Raw genomic sequence first — 27,843 nt, forward strand, 5'->3', positions numbered from 1 at the left:
AGCTACGGTAAAAAATAAAGCATTGCCAGACCCTGCCAGACTCTGCTGCACCCCCCCACCCCCGTCTGGTCACTCTCTCTCTCTCTCTCTCTCTCTTTCTCGCTCCCTCACAGACTTGGCCCTATCAAGGCTGGTCTCATGTGTCTTCTCTCTCTCTCTCCCGACGCCGTTCATCCTGAGGGTACCTCCTGGATCCTGCCAAGGCTGGACCCCAGCACAAAGGTTTTCATCCCCACCCCTACACTGATCACAGATGTACAGAAATAAATTAATCCAGTGGTTGTTGTGCATGTTGAACATAGACTCTTTAGTTTGCTCAGATGACTCACATCTTTGGTGTGCAACTGAATCCACGTGCAACCGGCACAATGACCACTGGATTAATATCTATAGAAGAGGAGGTAAATGTGCATAAGTAACAGTAATAAAAGGAAGAGATAATAAAAGCCAAAAGACAGGTAACAGAGATAGTACTGAAACAATAAAGTTCTCTCAGTTACACATTACAGGTACCATTGGGTGTTCCTTAGTTATGAAAACCAATATCATGAAGTAGTAAACTACAGGTATGCAAGCCTGTCAGAGATTACAGGAAGTGAGGCCAAGCACCCATAGGTGCCCTCATGCCCTGCAAGTGGCATGTAAATTAGTTAGGGAGATAAACTGGTACTTTTGGTAACCTTCTGGAAAGAAAGTTAGTGATACGGATCAAAAGCCTCAAAAAAAAATTCGCTTTGACCCAATAATTCCACTTCCAGAAATCTACACTAAAGAAAAAAAAAAAAGATTTTCTTAAAGATTAAAGATAAGAATTTTCATAAGGTCATTATACTATTAATATCAAGATTAGAAACAATTACCCAATCTGGATTATGTTATTATATTATGGTACATCCTCCTAATGTAATAGCATTTAAAGGAAGTTTCTGAAGAATAGGCATGACTTTTGGACATGTTCAAGACATCATTTTAAAGGAAGATGCAAGGTAAATTACAATACGATAGGATAAATGCTTTTATAGAGGAAGGTGGGAACAATTGAGGGAATGAAGGAAAGCTTCTTAGGAATACTGACATTTGATGTAGGTCTTAAAACATGCGTAGGAGTTTCCCGTGGACTGGAAAAGAAAAAGGACCAAGTGGCGACCTCTAAAATCTGTGAAAGAAGATTAGGAAGGCAATACACCTCTTGAGAAAGGTTCGCAGCAACCACACAGCTCATACAGCCACGGTCTGCAAGCCCTGTTATCTTTCCTTAAGTGAGTCGATGAGTCATGTTCCCGATCAGGATGAATGATTCCCCCTCCCACGGGAGAAGGGACGCCCTGGAGGCTGCACCCGCGGGTGGGGCAGAAACTGACACCCCACAGCCTTTGGCCGTGGGCACCGGGCAGATCCCTACGCTCAGGCTTCCGCGAGCAAAATAAGTCCCACCCCAGCCCCCACCAAGACCTACCCGCAGCGCCAAAAAGCGACCCGTAGTGTTGACGCAGTGCGCAGGCTCCGTCGGCCACTGGACCGCTGCCGCGTGAAGTTTCACACCTTCATGGAGGTTGCGTGAGGCCTCCCGGCTGAATAGAGCGACTACGACGTAGATGCCAGGCCGGATGAGGGGTCCACACAGAGCCAGAGGGGACCTGAGGAACCAGAGCATTCCCTTCTGAGCTGTCGCCATCGTTTTCCCAGACCACGGTCTCCCAGGCTCTCTCCCACACTCTGGGGTCCTGCTCCCTGCTACCTCTCTGGTCAGCCCCAACAGCTCCCGGTTTTCACTTCTTCCTTCATCCCTTGAGTCATCTCCCTGTTCTCCCTGAGGGACAGGGGTGGGATGGTTTGAGAGGGGAGGCTAGGAGGTAGAAAGTGTCTGGCCTAGGTGCGGGCACTGCCTTCCACCCTGGTTTCTAGACGCCTGGCTTCTCTTAGGCAGCTCATGGTTTGGTCTGACTTGTTCTTCCCTTGGGGGTTGTGGATCGCCAGGATTCCCCACCCAGCCTGTTCCGAGACTGGGATCCTGCTGGGCTTTCAGACCCAGCAAGGACTTGGACAGGCTCAGGACTCCTTCTGTACAGTCCTTGTAGCTCTGGACAAAATGGATCTTTTTGCAGGGTTTAGACCTCCTCTTACTTCACCTCTGTAGAATGTGGGGTGTCTGGAGCTCTGTGTATCTGATGGACACTGGGGAAGCTGAGGAGAAAACGTTTCCTCTGTAAAATTTGAATTGAAATGTCTTGTCACCTGCGCTCTCCTGCTAGTCACAGGTGCCACTCGCCGTTGTCTGATATTTTTCCCATGATAGCCACTTTCCTGCCTCGCCTCTGAAGGTGATGAGTTTCCTGTCACTAGAAGTTAACTTCTCTGTGGCCCCCACCCCTGGAAGTTTTCACAAACGCTTCTCCTCCTTCCACCCAGATCATGGCTCATGTGGACGAGGCCGCCCGCCGGTTGTCCAAGTCTGGGTCAACCCTCTATGCAGTGCTGGAGCTTAAGAAGGGCGCCTCACCTGAAGACGTCAAGAAGGCCTACAGGTTCAGACATCAGCCCCTTATTAAATCTCACAATTCTCCCTTTTAAGCCCTTTTCCTCCTACCTTGCTTTCTGACCCTTTTTTTTAAAAAAAAAATTTATTTATTTGGCTGCATCAGGTCTTTTTTGTGGCATGTAGGATCTTTCATTGTGGCATGCAGGCTCTAGAAGGCACTGGTTTAGTTGCCCTGTGCCATGTGGGATCTTAGTTCCCTGACCAGGGATCAAACCCACGTCCTCTGCATTGGAAAGCAGATTCTTAACCACTAGATCACCAGGGAAGTCCCCTGACCCAATTTTTAAATCCCCAGACCTCCACTTTGGGGCCAGATGGGGCCATCATCCTCTTTCGTGTGAAGGAATATAGACTTGGGCTGCTTGCTTCCATCCTCTCATGCATTCTTTCTTCACCCTCTAGAGACTTATCCCTGTCATTATTCGTAACCCTCCCACCCCTACCACTCCCACCCTCTGCCCACACTTCTTTTGGGTATTGCCTGGCTAGGAGACTGGCCTTGAAGTATCATCCAGACAAGAATCCAGGGGACGCTCAAGCAGCAGAAATCTTCAAGGAGATCAACACAGCCCACTCCGTACTGAGTGACCCTAAGAAGCGGAAAATTTATGACCGGCATGGCTCATTGGGGATATATATATACGATCACTTTGGCGAAGAAGGAGTCACATACTATTTTACGATGAATAGTTGTTGGTTCAAGGTACACAGTTTCTTCTGGTCCCTTAAAAATAAGGAAGGAGGGGCACCCCTCCACTCTTAGAATGGCTGATTCGCCTCTCCTAGAACAAATGCTTCTATTGTCTCATATACTGGGTGCTGGAAGAATTGAGGCGGGGTGGAGCTTGAATGGAAATACACAGGAACTGCTGTATTGAAGCCATTCTTTCCCACCTTGTAGACGCTTATCCTCCTGTGTGCTCTGCTCACCTGTTGCTGTTGCTGCTGCTGCTGCTGCTTTTGCTGTGGAACACTTAAGCCACCACCTGAGGAAGCGACTAACAAAAAATATGCATCAAATGTCCAGCATCAGCCTCCAAGGTCAGGTGAGAACCACAGGCAGGGACTGGGGTGAGAGCTGAATTAGGGTTGTGGGTGAAACCCTGAACTCTCAACTGTGAACCCCCAACTCTCAAGTCAGGATTGGGGCCAAGTGAAGAAAGAGAAGAGGGTACACTTGGTTTCTGAGGGGTTTATGGCAAAAACTGACAGTTTAAATGTAATGGTCGCTTTCCATGACTGTTAAGCTTAATGAATGGGGTGGGCATTAAGGTAAGGAATGGGGTGGAAGCTGTGCCTAGAAAAGGCAGTAGTTGAAGACAAGTTAGAGGATGCAGTTCTTTGCATTTACTTGAGAGAGGTAGTGTCAGATTATCCACTGAGGTGTGGGTTGACTGAAATCCACACCAGTGCCATCTAGTGACAGGAATACATAACTGCAAGGTAACCCTTTTCTCACCAGTGGACTAAAAAATGGGTTTCCCGGGTGGCTCAATGGTAAAGAATCTGTCTGCTAAGGCAGGAGACTCAGGTTGATCCCTGGGTCAGGAAGATCCCCTGGAGAAGGAAATGGCAACCTACTACAGTATTCTTGCCTGGGAAAGCTCAAGGGCAGAGGAACCTGGTGGGCTACAGTCCATGGGGTCACAAAAGAGTCAGACGTAACTTAGCAACTACACAACAGACTAAAAAATTGTTACTAGATGTTGACATATGTGTTTTTCAATCCATCATAGGATGCAGAGAACATTTTAGAAGAGAGGAAGATGGTTCTAGTGATGATAATTAGTAAAAAAGGAAGAAGAGTGAGGTATGAAAACTGAAACGCAGCAATAATTAAAGGGTAAGAAAAAATACACACTAAAAACAATTCAGCTGAGTCTTTAATGGAAAGTTATATCTTTATAGTGTGGACTACAGGTATTGTATCCTTATCTGTAGGGGGTTTGCTTTAAATTCTGCATGATCATTCCCTCTAGTTAATAAGATGCCATCTTCTTCTGGCCTTAGATGCTGACCCAATGAGGGTGCCTTCTGCTGCCCAGTCCACTGGACTTGATGAAGAGAGGAGCAAGTAGCCCTGTTCTAACATTGACCCTGATTTGCCCCTTCTACGTGTAAGACTCCCGTCTTCAGAAGCACTGATGGCCTCCATCCCAGTGAGGACGCCATCTTTGTCCTTGATGCTGTCACTGACCCTGGCCATACAGGGTCATCCAGCTGTTTTTCTTTTTAGCTCTAGTCCCAATTTCAACCTGTTAGAGAGCAGCCCTCTTACCCAACCCTTGTGAGGTCTTAGGCAGGGGTGACAGTCTTTTCCTGAACCTTGTTTTTCCTGTGCCTTCCTTGGAAAATGAGCCAGTGTCAGCGGTAGTGTCAGCCACTTATGAGACTTCCATCAGGATCCTGAAAACCAAGCAGGATGGATCCTGTCCTGGAGCTGCTGTATCAGGTGACCCGCCTTTGGTGCAATTCTGTGTGCCAGGAACTCTTTGTTCAGCCTCATTCCCAAGCGGGTGACACCTTTCTGGGGGCTGGCCTCATCTTCTTCTGGTGCCCATGCCCTTGGCATTGCCAGCCTCATCCGGTACCACCATGAGACAACTCAGGAAGAGCATAAGTGCATTTGAGGCTTAGAGGTTGTGGTTCCGCCTTTCAATTCTCCCTGAACTGCAGCTGCTAGCACAGCATCCATGAGCATGGGGCCTGTGGGTTGACCGAAGTTCACACAGCAGTGCCTGCCGGCTTCCATCCTTCTGTACAAGCTGATCACTATATGTTTTGCGCTTAAAATAGGGGCATGAAAAATGCGATAGGGTAAAGACTGAATGATTCCAGACCCTTACCCCATGTGTGCCTCATCGCACTGTCTGTCTGGTATCCTCATCACACCATTCCCCATCTTCGCAGGGTCAGAACCTAGTAACTCCTCAAACTTCTCTCTCCTGACTAGGAGAAGGGCTAAGGAATGTCAGTGAATAAAAGAGCCTTTTAAATCCAATCCCAGTGCATATGTTGGGCCACAAAAAGACAAATCATGCCTGGGATAGAGAAGAAGAAGGAGAAAAAGGTAGAGGACCAGTGGGCATATCTGAGATCAGCCTGCCTCAGGGAGCCAGAGATCAGGACATGTGTGGAGCTGGGGCAGAGGCTTCCCAGAGCCTTGTGATGATGACTTTGTCAATGCTGTAAATTTCCCCTGGAGACCGATTCCCGCTGTGCCCAAAATAGGTCCCTGGCATCCAGGTCCTTTCTGCCCAACTCAGCTTCTCTAGATTTCCTAACAAATTAAGAGATGTCCTTGGTGTGGCTCCAGTGATGTGTTGAGGGACCAGAATCCTATGTTTTCTCAGGGATACGCTCATGAGGTCGTTTCAGGCCCTGGCGCACCTGCCAGCTCCAGCCTCCTGGGCTTCTTTTCCTAGGACAGGGGGATATAAGAAAGATCTGGGCAAGAACAAAAAAGAGCCTCTCTGTCATCTCTGGTGCCCTTGTTCTGAATCATAGGATTCAGAAGAAGACGGTCAAAGTCACTGACTAAGCCTTGGAGGCAAAAACTTTCATTGTCTCTATCTATAGGTCCAGCAGGATCTCTCCTTTCACCCAGGCCATGTATGGTGCCTGTCACACGGGCCAGTTCAGATTCTGTGTCACTACCTGGAAGAGGCACCCAGGCCCAAGCATGGGGGTCGGGGGCTCACAGGAGCCCTCTGAGTGAGAGCACCTCTGTTGCCCACCTCGGCTTCCACCACAGCAGTGAAGTTCACCCCACTCTCGCTCTGGGGAGTCACCCGTTCCCGAATGAGTCAGGGTCACTCACTCGGTGACAGCTGTGGCTCGCCTTACAGGAGCTAAATTGGGAGTTGGAATGTCACACACACATGCTCCTTGTTCCCCACCCCCACGTTAAAAACCAATCTCCTCTCTGGGGAGTGAGAGACAAACAGCACTGCCCACAGAGTGGACAAGAGGGGTTTGGGAAACAAAAGGAGAAATTTCCAGGGACAGAGCCATTCAGGGAGACAGGAAGAGAAAAAGCTACATGTGCCTGGCCAGGGTACAGAGCAGAAACTAAAGCGAGGCAAAGTGTCTGAAAACAGCTATCTAAGGACGAGGCAGATTGTTTTGAGGAAGGGACAGGAGACATAGCAGAGCTGTTTCAGGAGTGAGCAACAGAAGGGAACACAAAGAGTCGGAAGACTGTCGAAAGACACGAGGAAGGGTCCAGAGGCAGTGAGAGCAGGCCAAGACCAGGGCCAAGGCCAGGGTAGGCACAGTCGCTGAGGGGATGAACTTCACGGTGGGTTTCAAGCCGCTGCTAGGGGATGCACACAGCATGGACAACCTGGAGAAGCAGCTCATTTGCCCCATCTGCCTGGAGATGTTCTCCAAGCCGGTGGTGATCCTACCCTGCCAGCACAACCTGTGCCGCAAGTGCGCCAACGATGTCTTCCAGGTGGGCCGGGGCAGGGCCGGGCCGGGCCGGGGCAGGCTGGCGAGAGGCCTCTTGGTCAGGTCAGCGCCGAGCACCCAGAAGGTGATGGGAGGAAGGCGCTACGAGGTGGCTGGTGGTGGCTGTCCTGGCTGAAGGGCAGAAGGAGAGCCAGGGGTCCTAGCAGATCCCAAAGTAAGCATGAGTCAGCAGCTGCTCTGCAGGCTGGCGAGCATACAGCCTGTGCATGGACAGCCCTGGGATGCTGGTCTCTACAGAGAAAAGGAGACCCGCATGGAAACTGGACAGGGAAGTGATCCTCTAACGAGGCTGTGTGACAGTCTGTGCTAGACTCTGCATTCCAGCTTGGAGTTGAGATTTCAAGAACAATATGGAAAATCTGGAGAAAATAGCAATGAGATAATGAAACATTAAAAAATGAGAAAGGTCCATGATGACAGTGAAATTATTTGTATTTAAAGCAAAAGACTGAGCACATCCATCTTGGGGGGGTGGGCAGGCAAAGTTAGACAGTGGACAGAACACTGGGAATTCTCCCCCACTAGAGGTGACACTTGTGTCCCTCCCCAGATTGGTGAGTCAAGAGACCTGTTGGTTAAAAGGGATCGAGGTCACTTAAGCAGGGAGAAGGCAGAGAATACATTTTACTTCCCCCAAATGGAACCAATTTTGGCTTGTGTGTGGTCACGGAGCAAAGCATAGCTAATCAAATTCACAGATCTCATTTTAGCTCCTGGTTTCAGAACTAAAAGCAGCACGTATGAGAATGGTTTATATAAATGGGCTTTCTTTCTTGCCCCATGCCCTGGTGTAGGTTCTAATAATCTCTAAAACGAACAAAGATCAGGGAGAGTGAGGGATAAAGACACACACACACACACACACACACACACACACACACACACAAACACACGTGTCCTTACCAATGAAGTAAAAGCTCAGAATAGACCAGAGCTGGCTGACTTAGTAGGCATGGCAGCGATAAGGAACATCATGAGCACGCAGTCTTCATCTGTATCAGAAATTATGAGGAAACATGTTGAACACAGTGATTTTTAACTTAACCAAGAGAATGCTCCCCTTTTAAGTTCTTTGGGGGCAGCATGTTTGGGGGAAAATAATTGGCTGGCTGATTCAGGTCATTCTACAGCTGTGCCCACAACCTACCCTTTGTTGTCTGCTGTCTTCCCTGAGCTCCGTGGTCTCTCCTGCCATCTTCCCATCGAGACCTTTTGCCATCTCCTATTCCTCTAAGTCTCCAAACCTGTCATTATTTGGCTCCTGAGAACCTCAGAGCCAGTGGTTTTCCCTCTCTGGGGTCTGATCATCCTGGGCATTCAGTCATGTACAACCCACCATCTTGGGTTTTTCCTTGGTCTGATTAAGTCTGAACATCCTTCAGGCTGAGATGCCAAGGGGGGAATGACAGAAGGTTTTGCCATCCCATCTCATGAATTTGTAGTTAAACATTCTTTCATTAGAGCCTGAAATATGTGAAAGCAAACTTTTGAAAGTGAAGGTAACATGTTTTATAAAAAAAAGAGTGGTCAGAATATTAAAGTGCATGGCACACAGTATCACTGGGCAGAGGGACGCAGGGAGGGTCCTATATATGGAAACTAGAAGATGTTCATCCCTGAGTCGGGAAGATCCCCTGGAGAAGGAAATGGCAACCCACTCCAGTATTCTTGCCTGGAAAATCCCATGGATAGAGGAGCCTGGCGGGCTACAGTCCACAGGGTTGCAAGAGTCAGACATGACTTAGCAACTAAACCACCCCCAAAAGATGTTCCAAGTCAGTCTTCTGTATCCAGACACACTGTTTTGGTTCCCTGAAGGTCTGGAATACTGATCTGAGCCCAGAGAGACTTGGGAATTGTTTGGGTCGAACCCTGTGAAGAATATTTGGGAGATAACATGATTCCCAGGACTTCGGGATGGTTCTGTGGATCTGGACTAATGTGTATCTTTTGAAGTACAGGGCACCCCTAGCCCTCCAAAGAGAGAAGAGTAAAGCAGGTCATTTCCTTGCTGCTTTATTTGGGATGGCCTGGTGGGAGGCTGACCCAGTTTTTTGGCTGCACTTATGTATATACATCTCAGCAGACCTCCCTCTGAAAGATGAGCATATTTAGTTTTTTCACACATTGCCTCCACATTTTGACAACTCTAGGCATAATCAGATACTGTTTTCTAAGTATGGGGACGAGAATAGGACTTCTATATCTTGAAACTACTTAGGAAGAACACACTTAGAACATTGCCTAGAAAGTTAATAGGACTTAGAAAAGTGATACCAGTATATTACACACCCACACACATATTTTTTTCAAACACTATAAGAATTTATATTATGAAAAGTGAATCTTCACCTTCGGCCCTCTCTAATTCCCTTCTCCAGATGGAAGTAGCCATTACCAACTTTCTGGGTACCCTTGCAGAAATTTTCCATGGTTAGGTACACATTTGTGTGTGTGTGTGTGTGTGTGTGTGTGTGCGCGTGCGTGTGTGTGTGTGCACATATGTAAGCTAAATTTATCCTATATCTGCCTTGGTTCACGCTCTTGGCTATTGTTCCATAACCACACATTCCAATATGCATCTTCCTTTTTAATGGCTATATAGTGGTCCATTGTTATGACTGAGTCAGAGTCTATTTTACCCATGCTCTGAAACATTTAGATGATGCTCCGTGTTTTGCTGTCCTAAAAAACTACTGTGATAGACAACAAAAAAGAATTTGGAAGGAGAAACTTCCCTGGTGGTCCAATGGCTAAGACTCTGCACTCCCAATGCAAGCGACCTGCATTTGATCCCTGGTCAGGGAACAAGATCCCACATGCCCCAACTAAGACCCAGCACAACCAAATAATTTTAAAACTACTAAAAAAATAATTTTGAGGGATTGTGACCTTAAAACATCAGGTTATAAGAACTGACTCATTTGAAAAGACCCCGATGCTGGGCAAGGTTGAAGGTGGGAAGAGATGGGGATGACAGAGGATGAGATGGTTGGATGGCATCACTGACTCAATGGACATGAGTTTGAGTAAATTCCGGGAGTTGGTGCTAGACAGGGAGGCCTGGCATGCTGCAGTCCATGGAGTCGCAAAGAGTTGGATGCAACTGAGCGACTGAACTGAACATCAGCTTAATAAAAGAGTCAGGAAACAAAATTTTAAAAATTAAAATATTTCTTTGAGGTAATTACTTGCTGGTCCAGTGGTTAGGTCTCCACTCTTTCACTGTTGAGGGCCTGGGTTCAATCCCTGGTTGGGGAATTAAGATCCCATGGCGGGACCAAAAAAAAAAAAAAAAATTCATTGAAAACCTTGAACAGTATTAAAGGTTTGGGAGGAAATTATCCATAATCCCACCTTCCCCTATGCAATTGTTTTCATGTTTGCATATTATACTTGTCTCTATACATATTTTCACATAGTTGCCATCACAATTTAACTCATTTTCTTTAGAGCTGTGATACAGTTCTCTTTCTCTCTCCCTCTCTCTGAATTTAAACAGAATAAAACACCAAAACACCACATTAACCCCCTTTAATTTCTCTCTTTCTCTTTCCCCACACTTGCACCCACTCAGCTACCAAGCATTTTGGCTAGGGGAAAGCTGTCGGTGTGGGAATTTGACACAAACATCTTCCCATGTGTTTCTGAATTTGTAAACTCTATTCCTTCCTAAACTGCTTTAAAACAGCCTGTGGTTTATTTTTATACCTGCCCCCGCTTCACTGTGGGCACTTGTTTATGAGCTGCAACCTGTTGTAATTTAACAGACAACCAGAAGGCCTTGTGAGAAGGTTGTTCAGAAACAGCTTTTCTGGAGGGTGTCCATTTAGGGAGAGAGTTACAGAGATGGGAATAGCAAGAAAGGGGCCTCCTTCTGAAATAAAGGGCAAACTGGGAAAGAAATGACCTCTTTTAATTCATCCCAAATTCAAGTTCCTTTTTTCTTTCTTTTTCTTTTTTTTTTTTTTAGTATTTAGGTTGCTTTGGGTCTTAGTTGCAGCATGTGAGATCTTTCATTGTGGTGCACAGGCTCCCCAGTAGTGGTGTGCAGGCTCAGTGGTTGTGATCTGCAGGGTTTAATTGCTCCATGGCATGTGGGATCTTAGTTCCCTGACCAGGGATCAAACCGTTGATCCCTGCATTGCAAGGCATATTCTTAACCACTAGACCACCAGGGAAGTCCCCCAAATTCCAGTTCTTTATAGTCTAATTGTTAGGGCTGCTGTCATCAAGTACAGGCCAGCTGGTGAAAACCCTACACAGCCTTCCTCTTCAGCCACTTCCCCCTGCTGCTGAGGGCCCTGAGATGTCCCCTCCCCAGCCCAGACTTGGGCAGGTCTCTTTTATAGGAAACTGGTTGATTGAAATTTTATGAACTATATTAATCTTATAGCAGGCTTAGGATCTTATTTGAGGGAAGAAACTGGATTTACTGGGAAATAAAATCATAAACCGAGACTCAGCACTCCTGGGCTCTAGTCCTACCAGTTTCTTCCTTAATTGGCCATGACTGTAAAGCAGGTTGTTTCACCTCTTCAAGCCTATTTACACACACATGGATAAAGAGGAGCTTTAAATTGCTATTTAACATCCTTGTAATTCTCACAATCCAATTTCACAAATTGAAGAAACATCATCATGTATTTCCATTCTTTCAGGACTTTGCTTTCAGTTACTAGTGTCCTATCTTGGCTCACTCTTTTTTTTTGTTTGTTTTGTTTCTTGTTTTTCCTGGCTGCACCATTGGCACGTGGGATCTAAGTTCCCCGACCAGGGATCAAACCCACTCCCCCTGTATTGGCAGCATGGCGTTTTAACTGCTGAACCGAGTAGGAAGTCCCGTGGCTCACTCTCCTGCTTACCAGGCCTCTTCTGAGTCAGCCTCCTTTCATAAATCCCTGTGTCATGCTCACTGCTAGGCTCTGCTGGGCAGAGCAAGCCCTCCCATCAAAACCCCTCCCCCACCCACAACTCAGCTTTTGCTGACAATGCCTGGATTCTTCTAAAGGTCTTCAGCTTGCTTCAAATGTGTGGTCTTCTGCCCCTGTTTTCCCACAGTTTCTCTAGTATATTCTGAGGTTCTGTCTCAAAGGACCTGCATGGTTCACTATTCATCATTGGCCAGGCCAAGTTTAGGGGAGATAGCTGCCAACAACCCTCCTTACCTCCTTGGCCAGTATCCCAAATCAGCGTCACTCTGGGTAGCCAGGAAAGATGGAAAACATTCTGAGAGGAGTGTAGATTCAATAGAAGAACTACATTCACAGAGCATCTTTCTAGATGGAATGTTTCCATTGGATGCTGCAGACCATCACCAAAGAAATATAGCTTAAAAGAGAGACAGCTCATGGCTTCGGCAATGTTTCCCCCACCCAACACCAACACCCCAATTCCTACCTTCATAATAAAGGACAGTGCTCAATTTCTAGATGTTAGTGAAAATAAAGATGTCATTTTTCCCATCAAGGTTCACAGAACCCTTGAATTCTACTCATTTCGGGAGCAGTGGCCCCCAGGTTTAAGTTCTCCAGCGTCACAGGCACCAATGTCTTCCCAAGCACCAGTCTTGAAAGGTCTGAATTTTTTTTTACTCCCTCCTCTCTCAGTCAGCCTACTCACATCCACGCGATTGGCCAGATTCCATCTCTGGCATCCCTGGTCTTTGCAAGGTTTTTTGTTTCTGAGGGCAAGCGTGTGACGCGCTTGTACCTTGCTTCTGATCTGTGTGTCTATCTGGCCAGATGGACTCGTGGGAGATCTTACTTCCCTGACCAAGGGCGCCCCCTGCAGTGGAAGCGCAGAGTCTTCACCACTGGACCACCAGGGAAGCCTGGGCCTTTACATCAGAAGCAATGGCCAGTCTTCTCTCCCGTGTATCCAAATCACTTCTGTTAGATTAATATTCACTCTGATTTTGTCTTGCAGTTTAGAAACCTTGCCTACAAAATTAAGTTCAGCTCTTTACCCTTGGATTCAAAACCCTCTAAGGTTTTACAATTTTTTTTTAAAAAGCCCTTCACGGTAAAAATCTACCTTTCAAGTTTCCTCTGTCCCATGACTCCTCTATCTGTAATTTGAACTCCTATAGTATCTTTGGTTTCCTAAAACTCTTTCTAACAACCATCTCCTGCTTCCCGTCTACCCTGTCTTCAAGTGGTATTTTCTTAAACACTTTCCTTAAACCAACAGTTTTTTTTTTTTTTAGATAAACCCTTTTATTTATTTATGCTTCTCCAGTTTGTTTAAAACAACAAGAACAACTCCCTTAATATAACTGACAGTCCTTCTCCCCTCACCCTTCCTTGGGCCGAGGGGTAGTTAACGGGGAAATGGCCCCCAGGGATGAGGTTGACCATAAGAACCCCTTAGGGAGGTAATGGAGTGATGGAGCCTGAATACCCTGCCCAGGAGATAGGGCATCTGTAGTGTATGAACTAGGGAGTAAACTAACATAGGTCTGCTAAGTATCTTTTCTCCTGTTAATGCCTCTGGCATTCTAATGCCCCCTGTTCACTCACGGCAGGATTGAGCATTGTATTTTTAAAAAGTAAACATTTATTTCCCCAAACACAAGGTCTTTGTACAAAATTTCAAAAATATATTTTTTAAAAAAAGAAGGAAGGAATCACCCACAATTCTATCACTCAGTGGAAATTATTGCAAAAATATTTAGTTTTCATTTTATGCATGTTATAAAGTAATTCATGGTTTATACAAAGAAATTTGGGAAATGTAGATGACTACAAATAAGAAATTTTTAAATCCTATAACTCCCATCACCCATTTCAAAATTTGGATCCTACTGTCTATATAGACTTACATCCTGCTTTTTTCATGAGTCTCTCCCCATGTTAAGAACATGTTAAAGAGAGTTGCATCGTAATACCATTGTAGCTCATTTAGTCTTTACTATTAAATAACTGGACTTCCCTGGTGGCTCAGGTGGTAAAGAATCTGCCTGCAGTTCAGGAGCCGTGGGTTTGATCCCTGGGTCGGGAAGATCCCCTGGAGGAGGGCATGACAGCCCACTCCAGTATTCTTGCCTGGAGAATCCCCATGGACAGAGGAGCCTGGCAGGCTACAGTCTGTGGAGTCAGACACAACTGAAGCAAATAAGCAGCAGCATTAAATAACAAGCATGTTAACTATCTGAAAAAACAGTCTTACTGTTTATTCTGGTTACAAAAATAATACAGCTGTGTTATGAAATTCTTTTTTCTTTTTGGCTACGCTGGGGCTTAGTTGCAGCACGTGGGATCTAGTTCCCTGACCAGGGATGGAACCCAGGTCCCCTGCATTAAGATCTTGGAGTCTTAGCCATTGGACCACCAGGGAGCTCCTGTATTATGTAGATTTTAAGACTCATAAATAATATAAAATTATAGAATGTATAAATCCATCTAAACACACTAGGGCTATTTCAGAGAAGATGGGATTTCAGGAACTATTAATATCAAACAGGAAGAGGGCATTCCAGGGACAGCTAGAGGAAGGCACAAATGAGATAGTGGATTCAAAACAGGGACCTGGTGACCTGCTAGACGTGAGAGGAGAAGGTTGCTACGAAAACTAACAACTCCCTTCCCCCACACTGGTCAGTATTCTTACCATAAATACATCCATTAAGGCTCATTGCTCAGAGAACATCCGCCTTTGAATGGAGCTACTGCTAAGTACAAATCCTCATTTTAGATCTGAGGAAATTTGAGCCATAAGAGAAATTGTTTTCCCCAGGTCATAAATGGCAAATCCCAAACCACATCTTCAGATCACTGCTACTTTCCCTATATCATCTTGCATTAAATGCTCTCAATTAAAATACAGAGATGCTACCAAGAATGGGGAACAATTTTATCTGCATATCTAGTACAGATGACTTTCTCAAGGTAGTCACTTGGCATTTGCAAACCATTTAGGATGCAAGACACGCAAGTTTTGATTAGGGGAGGGAGTTAGGAAAGGGTTAGAGCAAATGTCCCAAACTTCATTCTCTGTCATCTTCCTGATTTTTGCCAAAATTTGGATCCTTGTGTACACCACTTGTACTATGCTTGAGTATTTCTTCTTAAAAGAACTCACTTTGGGGACTTCCATGGTGGTTCGGACTCAGAGCTCCCAATGCAGGGGTTCCTTGGTCAGGGAACTAGATCTTGCAAGTACCAAGAAACTGCATGCCGCAACCAAGATCTGGTACAGCCAAATAAATAATTTTGTAAAAAAGAACTCACTTTTAAAGATGAAATATTTATAATTCTAAATGACAAAATCCACGAAAAATCACCAGTTTTATAGGCTGGTTATTTTTTTCTAATATACGTTAAGGTAAACACATAAGAGGGCTTACCTGGTATCTCAGTGGTAAAGAATCTGCCTGCAAATGGAGGTTCAGTCCCTGGGTTGGGATGATCCCCTGAAGAAGGAAATGCCAACCCACGCCAGAATTCTTGCCTGGAAAAATCCCATGGACAGAGGAGTCTGTCGGGCTACAGTCCATGGGGTCGCAAAGAGTCAGACACGACTTAGCGACTAAACACCAAACACCTAAGAAATGTTTGTGTCCATCCCAAGCCGCCTGAAATCTTCATGCCTGCACTCAGTATGTATACCACATTTTGGGAAACAGTGCACACTCGGGTAGCACAGTGAGGGTGTCTGAGCTACATAAGCTAGCAACATGTCATGCCATAAGCTAGAAGACTCCGAAAATCCAAAAGAAAAACTTTACTGTTTATTAGTAGTCAAGTTTAGCCCTAGTACCAAAGGACATATATACACACCACATATACATTTCAGGGTCTACTCTAGCAAAGGAAGTTGGATGTGGAGTTGGGTAGGGGAAACACTGCTGAAACCATTACAAAAAGGAAGAGGTGGAAAAAAAAAAGGTGCCCTCGAGGTTAGGAGGAAAGCCCACCAGAGGCAGAATATGGCAGGAGGAGTTGAGCTGTGGAACAGGGGAGGACTCTGGGACCCGGGGATGAGTGGCAAAGCTGTGCTCAGCTGTGGCATCTACTCCAGGGAGCAGCGCCAGCCTGTGGCCAGAGAGGAGTAACCCTCCCCCTCGCCTACCCTATGTGCTCTCCAGCTTCCAAGAAAGGTGCTCTTCAAACAAGGGACCGAGGTTGACTGTCTAAGCATTGATTGCTTCTCAAAGGCCCTGGTCCTGGGAGAAAGTTTTAGCCAGGATTAGCCAGTGGGATGAGCCACCAAGGAAATTTCTTTAACAGGTATGGAGGTGGTGATGAGGTACCGTGCCTCACCAGCCCACCTCAGGTCAATCTCTGGGGTGAGTCCTCACTGTGGGGAATCTGAAGTAGGACCCTTGACCAAGATAACCCAACAAGTCTTGATTACTTTTTCTTCTCTTTTGTAGCACTGTGGTAAAGTACACATAAAATAAATATTTACTATCTTAACCATTCTTAAGTGTGCAGTTCAGTGGCATTAAGAATATTCACATTGTTGTTCAACCATCACCACTGTCCATCTCCAGAACTCTCATCATCCCAAATGGAAACTCCATACCTATTAAATAATAACTCATTTCCCATCCCTCAACCCCTGGCAACCACCCTTCTATCTCTGTGAATTTGACCATTCTAGGTACCTCATATAAGAGGGGTCATACAGTATTTGTCCTTTTGTGACTGGTTCTTCTTTAATGAAGGAGACTATGCTTTCTTCTTAAGTGAACAATGCAAAGAAATAGAGGAAAACAGTAGAATGGGAAAGACTAGAGATCTCTTCAAGCAAATTGGAGATACCAAGGGAACGTTTCATGCAAAGATGGGCACAATAAAGGACAGAAACAGCAAGGACCTAGCAGAAGCAGAAGAGATTAAGAAGAGATGGCAAGAAAACACAGAAGAACTATACAAAAAAGGTCTTAATGCCCGGGATAATCACAATGGTTTGGTCACTCACCTAGAGTCAGACATCCTGGAGTGTGAAGTCAGGTGGGTCTTAGGAAGCATTACCATGAATAAAGCTGGTAGAAGTGATGGAGTTCCAGCTGAGCAATTGAAAATCCTAAAAGATGATGCTGTGAAAGTGCTGCACTCAATATGCCAGCAAGTTTGGAAACTTAGCAGTGGCCGCAGGACTGGAAAAGGTCAGCTTTCATTCCAGTCTCAAAGAAAGGTGATGCCAAAGAATGTTCCAAGAACTGCACAGTTCTACTCATTTCACTTACTAGCAAGGTAATGCTCAAAATCCTTCAAGCTAGGCTTCAACAGTACGTGAACTGAGAACTTCCAGATATACAAGCTGGATTTAGTAAAGGCAGAGGAACCAGAGATCAAATTGCCAACATCCATTGGACACAGTAAAGCAAGGGAATTACAAAAAAAATCTACTTCTGCTTCATTACCTACACTAAAGTCCTTAACCCTATGGATCACAACACACTGTGGAAAATTCTTAAAGAGATGGGAATATAGGACCACCTTACCTGCCTCCTGAGAAATCTGTATGCAGGTCAAGAAGCAACAGCTAGAACTGGACATGGAACAATGGACTGGTTCAAAATTGGGAAAGGAGTACATCAAGGCTGCATGTTGTCACCCTGCTTATTTTTATTTGCAGATTATATCATGTGAAATGCTGGACTGGATTAAGCACAAGCTGGAATCAAGATTGCTGGGAGAAATAGCAACAATCTTACATATGCAGATGATTGCCACACTAATGGCAGAAAGTGAAGAGGAACTAAACAGCCTCTTGATGAGGATAAAAGAGGACAGTGAAAAACCTGGCTTAAAACCCAACATTCAAAAAATGAAGATCATGGCATCTGGTCTCATAACTTCATGGCAAATAGATGGGTGGGAAATGGAAACTGACAGATTTTATTTTCTTGGGCTCCAAAATCACTGCAGACGATAACTGCAGCCATGAAATTAAAAGACACTTGCTTCTTGGAAGAAAAGCTATGACAAACCTAGACAGCATATTAAAAGCAGAGACATCACTTTGCTGACAAAGGTATGTTTAGCCAAAGCTATGATTTTTCCACTAGTCATGTACGAATTTGAGAGTTGGAGAATAAAGAAGGCTGAGCACCGAAGAATTGATGCTTTCAAACTGTAGTACTGGAGAAGACTCTTGAAAGTCCCCTGGATAGCAAGGAGATCAAACCAGTCAGTTCTAAAGGAAACCAACCCTGAATATTCATTGGAAGGATTGATGCTGAAACTGAAGCTCCAATACTTTGGTCACCTGATTCGAAGAGCCAACTCATTGGAAAAGACCCTGATGCTGGGAAAGATTGAAGTCAAGGAGGAGAAGGAGGTGGCAGAGGATGAGACGATTAGATAACATCACTGACTCAATAGACATGAGTTTGAGCAAACTCCGGGAGATAGCGAAGACAGGGAAGCCCTGGGTGCTGCAGAGAGCCAGACACAAATTAGTGACTGAACAACAAATGTTTTCTTCATTTCTTTAATTGAGATTGAATTGTTTGTTGAAGCAGTTCTTCCAGAAGGTACCTTTGTCCCTTGTCATGCTTTCTTTTCCATTTCCTTTTTGTATTATCTTGGCTTGCATCTCCTGTTGGATCTCTTCTGTTTATCAGTCCTCTTTAAATAGGGATAGCTTTATCTGTACTGAGGGTAAATTCGTCACTCAACCCTGTTGACCTTGGCTTCCTTCCAAAAGCAGACTGGCTCTCTGGATGTTGTCATTGGTTTGTAATCTCTGTTTACCTCTTTGACTTCTTGGATGAATAGAGGGGTATGACATGGATTAGTAGGCAGTTGAGTGTCTCAGTTGGGTTATGTTGCCTCAGAATATTTTTCACACAAATCTGATGAATTATGATGAATTATCTACCGTGGGGGCCTGTGTAGCCATGGGAGGAAGTCTCCTGTGAGATTTGAACTATCTCTCCACAGACAAGAAGGTCACTCTGGTTGCCAGCTTGCACTCTGTGGCACACGGGGTTTTGGTATGATGAGTCATCTTCTGTTTATTTCTGTTGAAATAACTTCAATCCACAGTTGTGCAGTTGACTTTTAAGCTGTCCTCTCTTTCCTATGTGAAAGGTTCCTATATGAAAGGATGATGCTTGGTCCTTCATGACTCTTTTACTAAAACACTTCACCTAAGGCTCAGGGAGAAAAATGTTAGCTTTGGGCATCATTCTTCAGTACACCTAAATTTTATTGTATCTGACAATGTAGTATAATGATTATTCAGAGTATAATGACTACTCTGACCCTGAGATCAGAGTGCCTGAGTTCAGATATTGATTTTGCTACCAACTGGCTGATGACCATGTGCAAATTTATTTAACTTTTCTGGGCTACAATTTCCCGTCTTTGAAATGGAGCTAATGATATGAAAATGAAATGAATTAATACAAATAAAAGGATTTAGAGCAAAGCCTGGCATAAACTAAGTGTTCAATAGGTGTTAGACTTGTATATTTCTTACTATATTTCTTGTAGTCCAGGTTAGAGTGTAAATGTTCATCTCCTCCACCATCTTTAAAAAAAATTTATTTATTTATTTATTTATTTATTTATTTATTTGACTGCTCTGAGTCTTAGATGCAGCACACGGGATCATTCGATCTTCGCTGGAGCATGTGGGATCTAGTTCCCTGACCAGGGATGGAACCTGGGCCCCTGCATTGGGAGCTCAGAGTCTTAGCCACTGGACCACCAGGGAAGGCCCTTTTCCACCGTCTTTACAAGAAATTCTTGAGGGTTAAATTCAAGAATGTGTAGAAAACCCCTAGCACAGTGCTTGGCACATAATAGGTCCTCAAAACATGTGTTGACTGTTAAATAATGAGTATGGAGGAAGGGTCCAGTAAGGGGCAGAGGTTAGCAGAAGCTTTACGAGTCTGTCTTTGCTCTGGGCCAAGACTATAGAATATGCCCCCTGACTTCCCTGGTGGTCCAGTGGTTAAGAATCCTCCTGCCAGTGCAAGGGACACAGGTTGGATTCCTGGTCTGGGAAGATCCCACATGCCACAGGGCAACTAGGCCCATGCACCACAACTATTGAGCCTGTGCTCTAAAGCCTTCGAGCTGCAACTACTGAAGCCCATGCACATACAGCCTGTGCTCTGCAACAAGAGAAGCCATTGAAATAAGAAGACCACACACCACAATGAAGTTGCCCTCTGCAACTAGAGAAAACCCAAGTGCAGCAGTGAAGACCGACACAGCCAAAGATAAAATAAAATAATTTAATTATATAAAAAGTAATACGCCCCCTTCCTCCCATTCAGACACCGAGGAGATTTAAAGGCTTGCCACCAGCCAATCAAAGAGAAATAAGATTCCAGGAGTTTGCAGGCTTAGAGTTTTTCTAACACCACCTTGCTCACTTGGATTCTAAATACTGAAAGATAATTGCATCAAGCAAACAAAAGGCCAGCGATCTCACACTTTAGCCCAGTCTCTAAGCTAAACTTAACAATATTCATACAATTCCAATTACTAAGGATTTATGTTTATTTACACAAACACAGCCTTGGGATAATTCAAGCTAATCTTTTTTAGCTTTATGATGGGCTGAAGTGTTAACTTCTTATAATTTTCAAGAAATTCAGCCAAGGGCTTCCCCCGAGGCTCAGTGGTAAAGAATCTGCTGGCCAATGCAGGAGACTCGGGTTCAATCCCTGGTCCAGGAAGATCTCACATGCTTCCGAGCAACTAAGCCTATGCACCACAACTACCAAGCCTGTGCTCTAGGGCCCAGGAGCCACAACTACTAAAGCCCAAGCACTCTAGAGCCTGTGCTCTGTGACAAGAGAGGCTTCTGCAACGAGAAGCCTGTGCATTACAACTAGAGAGTAGCCCCTCTTGCCACAACTAGAGAAAAACCTGCACAGCAACAGAGACCCAGCAAACCCCAAAATAAATAAATAGATTAAAAAAAAAAAGAAATCCCGCCAAAATGTGATAAGGATTTGGAGAAGTTTATAGAACCCAACTGTGGGAAATACATCTAAACACACAAAGTCACAGGTGACTACCCTCTCCATCACTCTCTAGGAGTGAGTGTTCTTCCAGCCAGTTAGGATTAGGTTCAGCTGTAAAAGACAGAAAACCGAAAATAACAGCGACTTCAAGTAGGTAAAACTTCTTTTCTCTCCAGTGAAGGTGGGCAGTCCAGTTCTGCCTCATCAGAGACTCCTTTTATCTTGCCATTCTCGGTATGTGGCTACTGTACGGCTCTAGATGGCTGCTTCAACCTGTGCCATTTCATCTTCATTCCAGGAGAAAAGAGAAGTAGAGCATGCCTTTCACATTAAAGATACTTCCTAGAAATTGCACAAAACATTTCTATCTATATCCCATTGGCCAGAACACAGTCACCTCTTCACGCCCAGCTGGAAGGGAAGCTTGGTTGCGTGGTCTTTATTCCGTCTGTCTTACTAAAAGTCTAGGGTCTCTATTATTGAAGAAGAAGAAGAAGAGGTGAATATTGAGGAACGACAAGCAGTCTCCACCAGTCTTTCATCTCTACTTCTCTCCCCAGATTGGTTCTTTCTCTTCCCTGCAGACCAGGCTTCTCTGTTCACAGAGTCTGACCCCTCACATGGCCCACTTGTACAGACTTTGGGATAGCCACAATGTCGGCTCTTAGCTCAACTCCACAGGTCTTTTTTCAATTCAAAAGCTGCACATGGTCTAGTCACCTCAGCCTCTGTGTCTCCATTCCAATTTCCTAGAGAGAAAAACTGATTGGTCCTATTGGGTCAGGTGATCATGCCCTCAATTCTGAGCCAAACCTCTGCAGCCTCAGCCATGGCAGGGCTCTCCCTTTTAGGACGGGATGGAACAGGTCCTCTCAGGGGTGTAAATGGGAGGAACTGGTGATCCCACCTGGTGAGTCCTCCTTCCAAGCTTCCTCCTGTCATAACACCCAGTCCACTGGATACAATTTGTCAGTTTGCTCTTCCTGAGGGCAGGGATAGTCATCTTTTCCCCAGAGCCTAGCAATTACCTGGCACACTCAACTTTTGTGGTAGAGTGAATAATCCAGTCTAGTCCTTAATTGTGCAGAGGTTGAATGCTTGCCCAGACATGCACGGTAGGGCACACAGGAGCAGCCTGGGAACCCAGGAACCCTGATTCCCTGTGCCTGGAGAGATTTCCCTGGATTACCCAGCTCTATCTGTCTGCTCCTTGTTCAGCATTTGTCTCTGTGCCCCTGCCCAGGGTTGCAAAGAATCTCCCCCAGACGTGGCCCACGAGAGTCCAGGCTGGAGGCTATTGGCTACATTGCTCAGAGTTCATTTCCTTTCTTGGTCTTCCTGCTGAGGCCAATGTCTCCCCACAGCTCCAAGCTGGGCCCTTTTGAGGAGGTCTTGCCCTGACAAGGCCTGATCAAGCTAGGCTCTGGATGCAGGGACACTCAAAGGGGTGGGCTGAGTAAAGAGACAAAGGTGGGAGAGATTTCCATGGCCACCCACCTGGGGCTGCTCTCAGAGGAGCGCCCAGTCATAGAAAAGAGTGGGTGGGAAATTCCTTGGCCGTCCAGTGGTTAAGACTATGTGCTCCCAGTGCATGGGACACAGATTCAATCCCTACTTGGGGAACTAAGATCCCACATGCCATGCAACACACCATGGCCAAAAAAATAAAAAAAGAGCTTCTGCCTCCCCCTCCATCACTGTCCTACTCCCCAGCCCCTGTGACTTTCCCTCCCGCCCCCTCCAGTTCCCCCATAACTCACTGGGCCTTCCTCTCACGCTGTCTGCACCCACAGGCCTCGAACCCTCTGTGGCAATCCCGGAGCTCCACCACTGTGTCTTCAGGGGGCCGTTTCCGCTGCCCATCTTGCAGGCACGAGGTGGTCCTGGACCGACATGGTGTCTACGGCCTGCAGCGGAACCTGCTCGTGGAGAACATTATCGACATTTACAAGCAGGAGTCCTCCCGGTGAGCTGTTAGGGTCTCATTTCTCTAAAGTGCAGGACCTGGGACATAGCCAGGGAGCCCTCAGGGCCAGCAGGGAGAAGCTGAAACGATCAACCTGCCTCTTCAGTTTAGTGACGAGAGGAGTGGACCTGAGAGGAGGAGGGGCTTGCCCCCAGCTCAGTGGGTCACCAGCTCAGGCGGCCTCTGATTCCCGGTCAGCGCTTCCCCCTCTTCACCTGGGAGGGGCTGGCCGTCCACCAGCAAGGTCCTTGCCAACCCTCCATGACCTCCCTCCCGTGGGACTTCCCTGCCCCCTGGAATAGAAACTACTCATGCATCTAGGCCTCCTGCACCCTGGATGTAGCTCTGTTCCTCAAGTGAAGAGGAAGTCACCCGCCTGCCCAGCCACAGCAGCAGCTGTAGGGGCACAGAGGGTGGCAGTGGCTGGTGAAGGCGGAAGAAAAAGTGCTCAGGGGGCCTCACACGCTTGGCCCCCCTGCCTGGCCCCTGACCACCCTCCCACCCTGCCCACTCCCCCGCAGTCCACTGCATTCCAAGGCTGAGCAGCACCTCATGTGCGAGGAGCATGAAGACGAGAAGATCAATATCTACTGTCTGAGCTGTGAAGTGCCCACCTGCTCTCTCTGCAAGGTCTTTGGTGCCCACAAGGACTGTGAGGTGGCCCCACTGCCCACCATTTACAAACGCCAGAAGGTATCAAGCAGCAGAGGGAGAAAGTATGGGGTGGGGTGGTGGGAGTCGGGGGGAGCGGTGGGGATGCAGGATGGGATCTCAAACTGCAGCCTCTTACTCCACTTGACTTCAAAGGCAGGCAGATCAGGGCTGAAGTCCCAGTTCAGAGTGTGACCTTGGGTAAGTCACTTGACCTCTCTGGTCCTGACGTTCTTCCTCACTTGTAAAATGGGAATGAAAGTGCTTACACCTGAGAGTTGTAAGGATCATATGAGAAATGGATGCAGTATGGTGAACTCTCAAGGCCATCTCACTGTCATACAAGTAGATTCTACATAAAACATTATTTAAAAATTAAGGGACTCCTCTGGAGGTCTGGTGGTTAAGCTTCCAGTGCAGGGGGCACTGGTTCAACCCCTGGTTGGGGAACCAAGATTCCACATGCCATGCAGTAATGGTCAAAAAAATAAATTAATCAGTTAATTTTTAAAAATATAATTGAAAAAATAAAATAAAAATTAAATTAGTAGACAGGTAGAAAGTAAAGGAAAAAGAAAAAGAAAAAAAAGAAAGTAAAGGAAAGCTCCAAGTGTTGGTGAGGTAGGGAGAGAAGGTGAGGGACTGAGATGTGAACAGAACCCTGAATGATAAGCATGGGAAAGGTAGGATTTCCCATAGGCAAATTATTACTGAACTAGACAGATGAGATTATGCCTACAAACTTCTGAAACTTGGGGGACCTACAACAAAGACCCCCAAGGATCACAGGATACACTGGAATCCCAGGAATCCCTAGAGTAGTCAGTTGTGCCACCTGGCTTTTGACTAAAGCAAATGCAAATTCTCCCTGGTGGAAAAACCCTCAATTTAGGCCTTGGGTTTTTCTTAGATTAAGATCAACATAAGATGAGCTCACAATTGAAGATAAACAAAGAAACGTACTCATGAGTGAAGTCAGCAGAAACAAAATTTTCAGATTTAGACCCTCAAGAAATTAAGATACTGGTATTATTAAAGAAGGTAAAGTCAGCTTTGTATAAAATGCTTTAAAAATGGAATTTAAAAATAAGCAATAGTAGACTATTAAAAGTGCAGATTTGACAAAGAACCAAACAGAGCTTTTAGAAATGAAAATATAATTGTAGAAAACAAAACATTCAAGGGACGAATTAAACGACAACTTCCTCTCAGTAAGAGAGGACTGGGGAATTCCCTGGCTGTCCAGTGGTTAGCACTCTGTGCTTTTACTCTCAAGGGCCTGAGTTGGGGAACTAAGATGCCACAAGTCACACAGCATGGCCAGAAAAAATTTTTTTTTTTCACGTAAAAAATTTTAAAAGGGAAAGAGAGGACTGAAAAAATATCTCAGAATATAGCACTGGGAGATGAGGAGGTTGGGAATGAGAAGGTCTAACATATATCTAATCAGAGCCCCAGAATGACAGAATAAAGAGAATGGAGAAGAGGCAATATTATCTTAACAGATAATCCTGAAGACCTTTTCAAAATTGGTGGATGATAAACCACGCAGCCCAGTGCCTGGCATTTGGCGGATATTTGGTGAATGTCTCTTCCTCACTTGGTGGTGGAGGACTTCCTCTCTCCACTTCCTTCCAGAATTTATAGACTGTGCTTCCAAACTTCTTGAATGGTTCCAAACTCTCTAGATCTCTGTCAGAGTTGCCCTGAGGATGCTCTGATGGTGGAGTGGAGGGGACAGTCCTCTCCTGGGTAGCCCTGAACAGGGAGGGAGGGACTTAGCTCCAGACCAGGTCCTCCAGCCCTGAGTGCTGGCCTGTGTGTGTGGCAGAGTGAGCTCAGCGATGGCATCGCGATGCTGGTGGCCGGCAATGACCGTGTGCAAGCAGTGATCACACAGATGGAGGAGGTGTGCCAGACCATTGAGGTGAGCCTGGAAAGGGAGGGAGGGAAAGTTGCTGAGCTCCTGGAGGTGAATCACAAGTGGTAGAATGTGCTTACCCAGGCTGCTAGGTTTGAATCCCAGCTCTGTCCTCCCCTGTGACTGGTCCAGTGACTTGACTTCTCAGTGTTTGGGTTTGCTTGTTTTTAACTACGTAAAAGAGTGATGATGAGAATGATATGATGGCTACCACCATGGAGCTTTTTGAGAATTAAGTGAGATAATACAAATAAAAACCAGAGTCAGAGAATTAGGCAGCAGCACTCATGAAACTCCTTTAAATATATAGTGTTATTTTCTGAGAGAGTAGATCTTAAAAGTTCCCATCACAGGGAAAAATTTTTGTCCACTATGTATGGTGTTCGATGTTAATTAGACATATTGTGGTGATCAGTTCACAATATATACAAATATTGGATCATTATGTTGTACACCTGAAGCTAATATGTTGTATGTCAATTAAACCTCAACAAAGTATTATTATTACTGAAAAGATCTGGGAACCAGAAGCCCTTGGGTGGAGTCTGGTCTCTGCCACTAATTTGTGGTTGTAATTGACAGGTCACATCTCTTCTTGGCTCCCAGAGACTTCCATTAAGTAGGGAGTGGGACAAGTAGCCTGGTGCTCTCCCAGCTATGAGGTCTCATCCTTATTCCTGGTTTTTCAGGAAAACAGCCGGAGGCAGAAGCAGTTGCTGAACCAGAGGTTTGAGGGCCTGTGTGCGGTGCTGGAGGAGCGGAAGGGTGAGCTGCTGCAGGCGCTGGCCAAGGAGCAGGAGGAGAAGCTGCAGCGAGTCAGGGGCCTCATCCGCCAGTATGGAGACCACCTGGAGGCCTCCTCTAAGCTGGTGGAGTCTGCCATCCAGTCCATGGAGGAGCCGCAGATGGCACTCTACCTGCAGGTGGGCCCTGGGGGGAGGGGGAGGCGCACAGTGGCAGGCCACCTAGTGGCTGCAGTGGGGGCCTTCTCACTGGGAAGCCGGGTTCAAGTCTTATTTCTGGCACCTACTTGCCCCATGGTTTTGGGCAAGTCACCCTCTCTGTCTTTTTTTTCCTTAACAAATTGGGACATGCATCCCCGCACCCCCAACACGCAGGACAGAGGTGGGCATCAGAAATGGGATATTGCCGGAGGTTGGCACAGTGCTTACTCTCACCCTCCTTTCTTCCCTGCAGCAGGCCAAGGAGTTGATCAATAAGTGAGTAGGTGGAGTGGGAAGGGAGAGGAAGGGGTGGGCGGGGACTCCACTGACAAGGGTGGGAAGGGGGTGGTGGTGCTGGGAGTCTCCAGCTGAGCCGCTGCGGCTGCTGCAGGGTCGGGACGATGTCGAAGGTGGAGCTGGCCGGCCGGCCGGAGCCGGGCTATGAAAGAATGGATCAATTCACCGTGAGCGTGGAGCATGTGGCCGAAATGCTGAGGACCATCGACTTCCAGGCAGGTGAGGAAGACAGGATGTGAGGAAGCGGTCGGCCGCTAGGGCTGGGAGTCCAGACCCTCTGGATCGGGGAGGGATGGGAGTAAGACGGCCAGAGAATAAGGGACCCCAACTCATCCAGCCTTCTCCTGGCCTAGGCACTTCTGGGGAGGAAGAGGATGAGGAGGTCGCGGTGGAAGGGGAAGAGGGCCACGCAGGACCAGAGGAAGAGCGGACGGATGGGCGGGAAAGTGAGTGTGGACATCGGCGGGGCCTGGCGGGGACCCCCTTCCACCGTCGGGCCATCGTACTTTCCCGGGCATCAGGGATCGCTTGGAACCCCTACTCCCAACCTCAACCAGGAGGGGCGCGCCCCCTAGCGCGCCGGCCGAAGTACAACTTTCTTTAACACTAACCATCTCTCTGGGCTGGTGGGAGACCGGGTTAGGTGGGGCAGTGGAGGAGAAACCCTCCTGCCTGGAGAAACGAGTGAGCTGGGCTTCGGAATTGCCTTGTTTCTTGGGAGCGCCCGCCCACTGAGCTTTCTTTCCCAGGCACAGGCCAGCACTGACTCGCTCCTGTTGCGGATCCTGCGCACCCGGGTCCTGGCGCTCGGATGGTTAACGACCTGAGCAGAGACCACCGTGCCACCCAGCCCGGCGCCCCGCCGCGGGGGAGGGGCTCAATAAAGAGCTAATGCGTCCCGACCCGCAGCTCCTTTCACTGCTCACTCTCTGAGCTTCTGCTTCGGAGACATAGCATCACCAGCCATCCCGCCCTTCTCCAAATCTGGGACCTCCTGGGAAGCGGGGACGGGTGGGGGTGGCGGGTGAAGCGGAACGAACCCTTTTGGGGCACCTCCTTGATATTAGGCACGGATTCGCGAGCCCAGTGCCAAGAGAAGAGAGTCGGGGGTGG

General features: G+C 46.6%; 2 protein-coding genes across 3 annotated transcripts; both read left to right on the forward strand.

Moving 5' to 3' along the window:
• The first annotated feature begins 2,412 nt into the window (after window positions 1-2,412).
• On the forward strand, window positions 2,413-4,328 carry DNAJC5G (DnaJ heat shock protein family (Hsp40) member C5 gamma). Its single transcript, XM_065927222.1, has 4 exons — window positions 2,413-2,525; window positions 3,029-3,242; window positions 3,441-3,585; window positions 4,276-4,328. The coding sequence occupies exons 1-4, from the start codon at window positions 2,413-2,415 to the stop codon at window positions 4,326-4,328; spliced, it is 525 nt and encodes a 174-aa protein (XP_065783294.1).
• Window positions 4,329-6,472: 2,144 nt separating this feature from the next.
• Window positions 6,473-27,632, forward strand: TRIM54 (tripartite motif containing 54). 2 transcript variants are annotated; one of them, XM_065928800.1, is made up of 9 exons: window positions 6,473-6,995; window positions 22,745-22,917; window positions 23,439-23,610; window positions 25,400-25,495; window positions 26,179-26,412; window positions 26,687-26,709; window positions 26,825-26,949; window positions 27,084-27,176; window positions 27,480-27,632. In XM_065928800.1, the coding sequence occupies exons 1-9, from the start codon at window positions 6,828-6,830 to the stop codon at window positions 27,494-27,496; spliced, it is 1,101 nt and encodes a 366-aa protein (XP_065784872.1). In that variant the 5' UTR covers window positions 6,473-6,827; the 3' UTR covers window positions 27,497-27,632. The 2 variants fall into 2 exon arrangements, with proteins under 2 accessions (XP_065784872.1, XP_065784873.1); XM_065928801.1 differs by having other exon boundaries at window positions 26,690-26,709.
• Window positions 27,633-27,843: the final 211 nt, after the last annotated feature.

This window comes from Muntiacus reevesi, chromosome 3, assembly GCF_963930625.1.
Source record: "Muntiacus reevesi chromosome 3, mMunRee1.1, whole genome shotgun sequence".
In the NCBI taxonomy this organism is placed as follows: Eukaryota; Metazoa; Chordata; class Mammalia; order Artiodactyla; family Cervidae; genus Muntiacus; species Muntiacus reevesi.

What these genes read in the sequence shown, in the direction of transcription:
- DNAJC5G (XM_065927222.1), top strand. Translation starts at nt 2,413, where the DNA reads ATGGCTCATGTGGACGAGGCCGCCCGCCGGTTGTCCAAGTCTGGGTCA. An exon ending in GACGTCAAGAAGGCCTACAG is followed by an intron (nt 2,526 to 3,028) that starts GTTCAGACATCA and finishes TTGCCTGGCTAG; the next exon opens with GAGACTGGCCTTGAAGTATC. An exon ending in GCATCAGCCTCCAAGGTCAG is followed by an intron (nt 3,586 to 4,275) that starts GTGAGAACCACA and finishes AATCCATCATAG; the next exon opens with GATGCAGAGAACATTTTAGA.
- TRIM54 (XM_065928800.1), top strand. Translation starts at nt 6,828, where the DNA reads ATGAACTTCACGGTGGGTTTCAAGCCGCTGCTAGGGGATGCACACAGC. An exon ending in TACAAGCAGGAGTCCTCCCG is followed by an intron (nt 22,918 to 23,438) that starts GTGAGCTGTTAG and finishes ACTCCCCCGCAG; the next exon opens with TCCACTGCATTCCAAGGCTG. An exon ending in AGGTGTGCCAGACCATTGAG is followed by an intron (nt 25,496 to 26,178) that starts GTGAGCCTGGAA and finishes CTGGTTTTTCAG; the next exon opens with GAAAACAGCCGGAGGCAGAA.